General features: G+C 36.4%; 1 protein-coding gene across 2 annotated transcripts in view; it reads left to right on the top strand.

Annotated features, from left to right (window-relative positions):
- The window catches only part of LOC106867312 (rho GTPase-activating protein 26), a 98,464-nt gene that overhangs the window by 76,880 nt on the left and 10,858 nt on the right, over positions 1-10,726 (top strand). For both annotated transcript variants that reach the window (XM_052971010.1, XM_052971011.1), the window contains exons 7-10: positions 795-851; positions 1,927-2,001; positions 6,199-6,271; positions 8,573-8,631. In XM_052971010.1, coding sequence (XP_052826970.1) covers positions 795-851; positions 1,927-2,001; positions 6,199-6,271; positions 8,573-8,631 — 264 coding nt within the window. The remainder of the gene's footprint in view (positions 1-794; positions 852-1,926; positions 2,002-6,198; positions 6,272-8,572; positions 8,632-10,726) is intronic.

Below are 10,726 nucleotides of genomic sequence, written 5' to 3'. Positions count from 1 at the left end.
ATCCCAAGTGACCAACTGCTACATGTTCACTGAACATAGGGAATATTAGCTTGTCAACAATGTTTGATGGACTGCCTTTTTACAGACAAATGTTTCTCACAGAAGAGAGTTTTGTAAGAGTAGTACATTTTTTCTTTGTATGGTGTAATAATTATTGAGTACTTGATTTGCACTTCACATACGTTGTACACTGTTGAGTACGTTTGACCATTAGTGCCTTGCTAACAATACAGACACACACTATACCATTACCCTTATAAGCAAATAAAACATGTAATGATGAATAAATAATGACAAAAATTTGTTTAGTCTGATTTGATGTGTGTGAGGGTTTGTCCACACACACATACTGCTTGATAACCATTTTTGGTTTATTTACATCCCTGTAACCTAGCAATTTAGCAAGAGACTGATAGAATAAGTATAAGAGTTCAAAAATAAGTACTGGGGTCAATCTGTTTGACTAAACCTTTTAAGGTGGTGCCCCCAGCATGGCCATTATCCATTGACTGAAACAAGTAAGTAGTAAAGGAAATGAAATGTATATCTAACTCGTTTCCACCTTATCCTAAGCTCATTATTCTCTCATTATTCTACAAAACTAGATTTGTTTAGAATTCTCTGATATATCTTTCAAATGCTGAAGCTGACAAATTTTTGACTCTATCCATTCCATTCAAAAGAATATTGTATTCAAATGAGGAACTTATTCAAATGAGTTCAATGAACTTTTGTTGTTGCTGTTAACTGATCTCTGCTTTTTAATTATTGTTATAACTATTTCATTATTTCAGTGAGTGATGATGGTCTTCGTTATGTGAAGAGGTTGATAAAATTTATTGAACACAAAGGTATGTTAGCTATGTTTTAAATTTTGAAGATTCAAATCTAAGAGGTGGGTATATATGCGTGTGTGTATAGATATATATGTATGTATGATTGGAGATGTTTTCACAGAAGATTGGAAACAAATGACACATTCAAGCATGGGAAATAGACATTAAAGCATTAATGGTGATGATGATGATGATGTATACTTTTGTATGTCAATTCTCCATTTTTTTGTGTGTGTGTGTTATCCCAGCGTAGTGTAGTCCACATGTAAAGAGAGATTGAATGTGTGTGAATAAACATGATACATATATGTGTGTGTGTGAGAGAGAGAGAGGGAGAGAGGGAGAGAGGGAGAGAGTAAGACATTAGGGATTGAAGTTATTGGTGTGCCTATACAGCAGTCCAACTGATGTGTCAATTCACTGATCATTAGAAGCCCACTTTGGGGGTGGGGGATAATTTGGGCTTGAGTATACCATGTAAGCCCACAGCATGTTGGACATGAATCAGCAATTGATTAAATTTACCATAACTCTTGACTGGAACCTTCTTTTATCAACTCCAGAAGGATGAAAGAAAAAAACAGAGCTCAGTGGGATTTGAACTAAGGACATAAATTGCTGGAACAAATATTGTTTGGTGTTCTGTGCTCTAATGGTTCTACCACTTCCATACCCAACCTTCATACGACTGCTGAGGTTTGGGTATTTCATTTTGTTAACACTATTTTATATATGAACATTCTTTATTCTTTTTGTATCATGTAAAAATGAATTCCATCTTCATTAATGTACGATTATCAACAGGATTAATTCCTTATAATTACATTCTAGAATCAGTTAATTAGGAAATCACAGAATTCATTAAAATGTAAAGTAAATTGGCTGACAATATATATACAGCAGCACACCACAAAATGTTTTGTATTATCTCTCGAATGGGTTATGCTTTCTTACAAGGCTTCTGCCACTTGGCTTAGTCAAGAGGCATCTGCAGAGATGATGTTAGTCTGTCACGCTTATATAGAGCAGCAACTTCTCTAAATTCCTCATAATTTTGATGTTCTTCTTTAATGTTTCTTCTATCTTGTAGGTATAACCTGCATAGGAATCTACAGAATATGTGGTGTACAATCGGAAATCAATGAAATCATGAACATATTTTCACGTATGTATGACTTTTAATCATGGAAGGAAGGTCAGCATAAATGATCCTTTATTTTATGCAGGACCTTCAAGACTGGTGAGAAGAGAGGAAGTAATTATCCTTAAACAGAATATCTGGCTTGAATGTCTAACATTCAAGTGAACTCAAAGTGAACTCTGCTAAAAATACCTGTTTAAACACCACTCCCCATGGTGATGTTGTTAAATTGGGGGATGAATTAACTACAACATTCAAGAACTTGCATTTCAAAGAGCCAGAATAAATCCTACAAGAGGTCTTGTCTGATATTCCAACAATTTGCCAATTTATTTCCCTAGATTGCTGCTATATTTTATCAACCCCAAAAGGATGAAAGGCAGAGTTGACCTCAGTGGGATTTGAACACGGAGAATAGAGAGCCAGGACAAATGCTCCCAGGCATTTTTGCCCTATGCCCTAAGAATTCTGCCAGTTTACTGCTTAAATCACCCCAGCCATAGATTGTTCTTGTGTTCAAGGGACCATCTCTGACTTTTGACATTTACTATATAGAATTTAAACTCAGAATGCAAAGAATAAATACGTGGAAAGATGGCTAGCAAAGTTGGCCTTGCTGAGATTTGAACTCAGAGCACTGACAACCAAAATAAATACTGCAAGGATTTTTCTATCAAACATGCTAATGATTCTTTCCTTTAGTCTTGTAATTAACTAATGTTTTCCTTTTATTGGACTTCAAGATTTTGAAGGCACAGGCATGGCTGTATCGTTAAGAAGTTTACTCTTTAACTCTGTGGTTTTGGGTTCAGCCCTGAAAGGATGAAAGGCAAAGTCAACCTCAGCAGAATTAGAACTCAGAACGTAGTGACAGGTGAAATACTGCTAAGTATTTCATCCAGCACACTAACGACTCTGCCAGCTCGCTACCTTAATAATAATAATGATAATAATCCTTCCTACAATAGGCACAAGACCTGAAAGTTCAGGGGAGAGGACTAGTCAATTACATCAACCCCAATGTTTCACTGGTACTTAATTCATAGACCCCGAAAGGATGAAAAGTAAAGTTGACCCCGGTGGAATTTGAACTCAGAACATAGCAACAGGTGAAATGCCACTAAGCAATTTTTTTTTCCAGCATGCTAACGATTCTGCCAGCTCACTGCCCTAATAATAATAATGATAATGGTTTCAAATTTTGGCGCAAGGCCAGCAAGTTTGGAGGAAAGGACAAGTCGATTACATTGACTCTAGTACTCAACTGCTACTTATTTCATTGAGCCCTAAAAGATGAAAAGAAAAATTGTCTTCGACAGCATTTGAACTCAGAACATAAAAGTGGGTGAAATGCTGCTCAGCATTTTGCCCTGCTTGTTAATAATTCTACCAGTTCATCGCATAATAATAATAATAATAATAATAATAATGATGATCCTTTTTGCTATAGGCACAAGGCCTAAAATTTGGTGGAGGGATCTAGTCAATTACATCAACCCCAGTTCTCAATTGGTGTTTATTTCACTGACTCTGAAAGACTGAGAGACAAAGTCAATTTCAATGGAATTTGAACTCTGAATGTAAAGATGAACAAAATGCTTAGAGGCATTACTATCTGGCGTGCTAACAATTCTGCTCACTCTCTATCTTAATAATGATAATAATTTTACTATTCCGTTGTTTTAATAGACACAAAAATTTAATTTATTTACCAATTTTCGTTCATTATTTTTTGCTAAAGGCAAAAAACAAACCAGAAATTGGTCTGATATAACTTTTTGCATATGTTCCGGGTGCCGAAATGTCTGTTGAAAATTGGATAAAATTCAAGATAAAGCTGTGAAATTAAAGATTTCCATGGTTCTTATTGGTGTTACAATCCTGTTAACACTGCAAGGAATTAGTAACTTTTGAATGGCAGCATGAGATAATATATACATAAATGTAACCAGAAGGAAACAAAGTATCAAGTATTATTATTATTATTAAGGCGGCTAGCTGCCAGAATCATTAGCATGCCAGACAAAACACTTAGCAGCATTTTGTTTGTCTTTACATTCTAAGTTTAAATTCTGCTGAAGTCAACTTTATCTTCTATCCTTTCAGAGTCGATAAAATAAGTACCAGTTGAGCACTAGGGTCAATGTAATCAACTTACCCCTCTCCTGAAATTGTTAGTCTTGTGCATATAGCAGAAAGGACTAATATTGTTGTTGTTGTTGTTGTTGCTGTTAAAATTGACTGAATCATCAGTGTTGGAAAAAATTCCTTTTTGTTCCCAAAAGCACCTTTAGCTCACCGGGTAAAATACTTAGTGGTATTTTTTCTGCCACTATGTTCTGAGTTAAAATTCTGCCATGGTCGACTTTGCTTTTCATCCTTTTCGATCTTTAAATTAAGTACCAGTGAAATACTAGGGTTAATATAATCAACTCATCCCCTCCCCCAAAATGGCTGCTCTTGCGGAAAAATTTGAAGCCATTATTATTATTATTATTATTATTATTATTATTATGGTTTCACATTTTGCACTAGGCCAGCAATTTTGGATATTACTACTTATAATAATCGTAAACAAGGCCTGAAATTTTGGGGGCAGAGGCTTAGTCGATTATATCAACTTGTGCTCAGCTGCTGCCTATTTCATCAATCCAGATGAATGAAAGGCGTTTAACCTCAGAATTTGAATTCAGAATGTAAAAACAGAACACTGCAGAGCCTAACAATTCTTATTTCTTTACTGCCCACAAGGGGGACAAACAAGGACAGACAAATGGATTAAGTCAATTATATTGACCCCAGTGCATAACTGGTACTTATTTAATCAACTCCGAAAGGATGAAAGGCAAAGTCGACCTCGGTGAAATTTGAACTCAGAACGTAGCAGCAGATGTCTGCCAGCTTACTGCCTTAATCATCATCATCTTTTGACATCCATTTTCCATATTGTCATGCGTTGGTCAGTTTGACAGGAATTGGCCAGCCAAAGAGCTGCCCAGGCCCCAACTGTCTGTTTTAGCCTGATTTCTGCAACTGAATGTCCTTCCTAATGCCAACCACTTTACCAAGCATACTGAGTGCTTTTTACATGGCACATGGCACCAGTGCAGATGCTTCTTATATGGCACTGGCACAGTTGCTTTTTCCATGGTACCAGAACAGGGTCTTTGTACATGGTACTGGCATGGGTGGCACCAGCACAGATCCTTTTTACATGGCACTGGCACAGGATGATGACTACTATTAATGATATGCTGAGACCCCCTTCGGTCATGACTGACCCTGGGATTGAACCTAGAAAGTTACCCTCCCAGGCACAAGTCCAGGCAAGGTTGTTTATGGAAGACCAGCAGTCGCCCATGCATACTGGCCTCCCCTCTCCACACCACCAGTGTTATCCAAGGGAAAGGCAAAGGGGCTGATACAGCTTGGCACCTGTGACGTCGCAACTCATTTTTACAGCTGAGTGAACTGGAGCAATGTGAAATAAAGTGTCTTGCTCAAGAACACAACACGCAGCCCAGTCCGGGATTCAAATTCACAACCTCACGATCGCAAGGTCGACGCTCTAACCACTGAGCCATGTGCCTTTACTATTAATGATAATAATTATTATCATTATCAGTGCAGCATGAGGAAAACTGTCTTGTGATATTACAGCTCTCCACTTTCTAAGTTCAAATCCCATTCTCAGTTCAAAGTCCCACTGCACAGCACCTTGGGTGATGTGTCCTTGTGATTAATGTGGCAGACAGAAACTGAAATGAACCCTGATGTGTGTGTGTGTGTGTGTGTGTGTGTGTGTGTGTGTGTGCAGTTTGTGTGTACCCCTATCCCATCATCATGCGATAGTTGTAAACGAGCATCACCTTCACACATGCAATACTGTTCGTTTCCACTCTTCTGCGATAAACATTTCTGGTCATGGAGGAACATTACCTTTGCTTGGAAACAAGTGATGAAATCAGGGATGGTAGCAGGAAGGATATTGAAAATTTGCCTCCTCAAAAAGTATTCCATCTGACCCATAACATTAAATGACGACGATACACATAAATACACACATATAAATTCATATATACCCAATCACACATCTGCGATATATATGTGTGCACACACACACACACACACACACACACACACACACACACACAGATATATATATATATATATATATATATATATATATTCCAATTTTATTTTCCAATTGCTTTATTTTAGGTGATGATTGTGCCAAAATTCCTGACGATATTACAGCATACAGCATAGCAGTAGCATTGAAGACATATTTCAGGTGAATAAAAGTTTCAAACTCCAACCATTACTCAGGTAATTAGATAATTACTGAGAAAGATAACAGATGTTCAGATGGTTTCTGAAGAAATTTCCTTCTGGGATTTCTTCTTCAAAATCTGCGAATGTTCCACACTTACTCATTTATACAATGTTGTGCATTTGGCTTGTGATTTAATTACCATTACAACAGCAAATATGGTGGAGTCAGTATTTAGATGATGATGTCAAATAATACTGGAACATGTCTAAATTATCTCCTATATTTGCTGAAATGATTTAAATAACCTACCATTTTCTGGCATATAAAGCAAGTTTTTCAAACTAAAATTTACAGCCCAAGACAACATTGGTGGACCAAGAATTTCATATGAAATCCTGCAAGATTTGACGAGATAGTAATGATCTATGAATGTTTACACTTCAGGTCTGCCATGATGGCATATAACAAAAATTTTAGTTACCTGTGAATTTACAAAATTCTTTGGGTTTTCAGTAAAAATTCCTGACAAGTTGGCTGTGATTGTTGTTTAGTCAGAGGTCACCCTTATTCAAGCATGTCTCTGCTATACTCATTTTATCAAGAACAGCATTATCTAATGTGTCTATTTCATTTTTAAGACAATATGGTTTGACTTGAGGGCTAAAAATCTGCTGTTTCTGGCAGATTGAGTAACTGAGTGGAAATTTTCTTATTAGTTGTTTTGCTGTAAGCCATCCTTGGTCAAGTAAATCTATGACCAAAAGTGTATCTTTTCCTAGAAATAGCAACTAAATCACTTTCAGATTTCACTCTACCTCCTTAAAAAAGGAAAAAGACATTGGGTAATGTAATTTTAGATAGACTATACCTGAACAAAAAACAGGAGGGATGGTCATAGCTGGAACAATTCTGATCATAGATCTGCTTCATCAGAACTGACTTTGTACTAAATAAAACTACATAATGAGGGAGCTTGTATGTGATGGCTCAGCACATTCATGTATTATTTAACCTGCTCGTTATAGTCACCAAATTGCTCTCAAATACTTCTTTTTTAAAAAAAGAAAAGAATGAATTGAATACCATAGTTTAATGACATTTTTCTGAAGAAAAGATAGGATGGCTTTTGCTTAAATACATTTGATCATAGGTTTCTTAATGAGAACCGACTCAGGGCTAAAGCACAGCTACCACATCTATATGGTACCATCTGTAGTTCTGTATTTTAATGTAATAATTGAAATACACAGCTACCCATGCCACAGACATGTAAAAGCCACCCAGTATACTCTCTTGAGTGGTTGGCATTACGAAGGGCATCCAGCTGTGGGAACCAAGACAAAACAGACTGGATCCTGGGGCAGCTCTTCTAGCTTACCAGCTCCAATCAAACTGTCTAACCCAGACGACACACATCATTACAGTGAGCTTCGTAGTTTGCATGTGTGTACGGTTGTGTGAATATCTACATTATGTGCTCACATGATAATAGTGCTGAGCTACAAACAGTAAACTTTGTTGCCAATTCCTTGCAGGTAAGAGTTAACAACAGGGAGGGCATCCAGCTGCAAAACAGGGTCCCATACACATGTAATCATCTAACCAATCCCAACATGGAAAAATAAATGTAAAATGAACAATTGAATAAATATGGAAATATGATCCGCATTGAGGTCTTTGATGGATCTCAGGTTACAATAATATTTCCATCATCATGTAACGTCCATTGTCCATGCTGGCATGGGTTGGACGGTTTGACCAGGGCTGGTAAGCTGGAAGGCTGCACCAGACTCCAGCTTGATTTGGCATGGTTTCTACAGTTGGATGTCCTTCCTAATGCCGACCACTCCAGGAGTCTAATGAGTGCTTTTTACAGGCCACCAGCACAGGTGCCATTTGCGTGACACTGATATCTGCCACAACTGCGATTTCACTTGGCTTGAATGAGTTTTTGTCTGAAGCACGATATAATGCCAAAGATCTAAATCATTCATCATTGCCTCTGTGAGGCTCAACACTCGAAAGGAGCTTTTCATGTGCCACTGGCACTGGCCACTTTGCGTCCATGAGGCCCATTGCTTGAAAAGTGCTTTTTGCATGCCACCAGCATGGGTGCCAGTTACACGACACCAGCATCGGCCATGACTACAATTTCGCTTGTCTTAACTAAAACATTTTCCTTTTTGCCCTCACTCTCGGGAGTGTGTGCCTTCAGCCAACACTGATGGTTCTGTATTTTACCATGTAGTTCCTATAATATATACATTGAAGTAGAGATCTTCTGCTGTTCTTTGTATCAACAAACATTTCATTTTGCAGGAATCTATCTGAACCACTTTTGACATCAGAATTCTACTGGCCTTTGATGAATATCTCAAGTAAGTAATTAATTCACTGAAAATGTTTGACATGAGAAACAAAAGGAATAAATGAATAAACAAGAAAGCATTGTATTTGAATTTTCATTTTCCAAGACATTTGCATTACAGAAATTATAGTTTACAATAATGTTGGCCTGACACACATTCATGCATGCACACAGACAGACAGACACATACATACATATATATGTGTGTGTGTGCATATGTATATATATAGATATATATGTGTGTGTGTGTGTGTGTAATTTTTGAAACAGTTGATCAGAAATGCAAAGTAAAATAGAAAAATACATGATAAATTCACTTCAAACTTAAAATATGGACAAAATATAAACATGGAGATATTGATATTAGTTTGACAATCCAAAGGTAATTTTCTTAGTCTAAGCTGTCTTGCAGAACATTTCTTATGTTGAAGGAATAATAGAAAAGACAAAGGAAATGACAGAAAATATTGATCAAACAAAGAAAGGACTAATCTTATTTATCAGTGTGGTGCATTATGTCTTCAATATATATAATATTCTATAGCAAAATCAACTTGAGGTCAAACCTAGAGGTTTAGAAGAAAATCTCTCCTTCCTACACAAGACAGTCAGCCAAAGGATATCCAGAGGATGTGTTTTACTTCAATGGATTGTGATAATGGTAAATGAATGACACTTAAGAACAAGTGGTACTTCATTGGGATGAGAGTGGAGTGATCTGTAGAAAGCCCCAAATTGTCAGTCTCTGTTTAAAGAACATGTATTATTTTGCAGCATTCTTAACCCTTTAGCATTTAAACTGGCCATATCCGGCCAAAATATTCTGCTTGTTTTATGTTCAAACTGGCCATTCCCAACCTCTTGCAACTTCACTACAATATCTTTCTAAAAATATATAATCAGATCATCAAAATCTTCAAGTCATAAGATAATGCTTGATTAATTCAGAACAATGTAGATAAGCTTTACATTTGACAGAGTAATTTGAATGCTGAAGGGTTAAATGTAGACTAATGACATAAAACACTTCTTATTCCCTTGAAGATAAGCATTTCCTAGTAAATCATAGATTCAGAAAAAATATTCAGCCAGCATTCTATGAAAATTAACTACAGATGTAGTCCCAACATGAAGTCACTCATTATCAATACTCCTGTTAGGTATGACAACTTAGGTTGTTCATGTCAGAAGATTGGAAGATAGATGCACTCCCATTAAATGAAACATGAGCCAAATTGAATATGAAATTGAAATTACCTCAACTGCTTCAAACTAGATGATCAAAAAAAAAGAAGATTTAAGATTATATAAGTATAATTGAAGGTAAATTTAAATAACTGAAGAAAAAGCTGTGAAAACATTGGCGGGGGTATTCCATAATACTTGCCAGCAACATTCGGAAACTAAGGGTGCAAATACTGACATCAAATGCCATGTACTTGAAAGATAAAAGGCAGGATGTCATTGGATAACCGTTTGCACAACAGAAGGAGCATACATATTTAAGCAGATTAGAAAATACTGCACATGTCTTGAACATATGGAATGAAATATTTAGAGGATATCCTCAAGTGAATAAATATATTCTAACCCAGCAGAAAGTTCCAGCGGCAACCTCCACTCCAGATAGACCCACGCATAATGCGTAATACTTTCTTATATTCTATGCCATAGACATGCACTTCCTTCTTTCACACCTTTGATAGTGCTTTTATACCAGTAGCTTTTCTGAGATTATATATATATGTGTGTGTGTGTGTGTGTGTGTGTGTTTAAATAATATATATTTTTGTAAAGGTGTGTGTCTGTATTTCATTCCATTCATTATACATAACCAATCCCCAAAACCTGATCTGTCTTTCAAAGTAGCTAAGTTTTTACTCCTCATCACACAATCTATCCTATTTAAAACTTTATTCTCATATTTTTTGCTTTACACACTTGCAACTTGCTGGTAGCCATATTAGTTTTTCTGAGTGATGGCTACCAAGGCAGCCCAAAATTTTATTTTTACTGAATACAGTTGGCATGCAACTACATAAAACTCAAGTTACCTTTTACATGTTGTATACTATACAAAGTCACCATATATATATATATATATA

This window comes from Octopus bimaculoides, chromosome 10 (assembly GCF_001194135.2).
Source record: "Octopus bimaculoides isolate UCB-OBI-ISO-001 chromosome 10, ASM119413v2, whole genome shotgun sequence".
NCBI lineage: Eukaryota > Metazoa > Mollusca > Cephalopoda > Octopoda > Octopodidae > Octopus > Octopus bimaculoides.
This window is presented reverse-complemented; position numbering and strand designations above follow the sequence as displayed.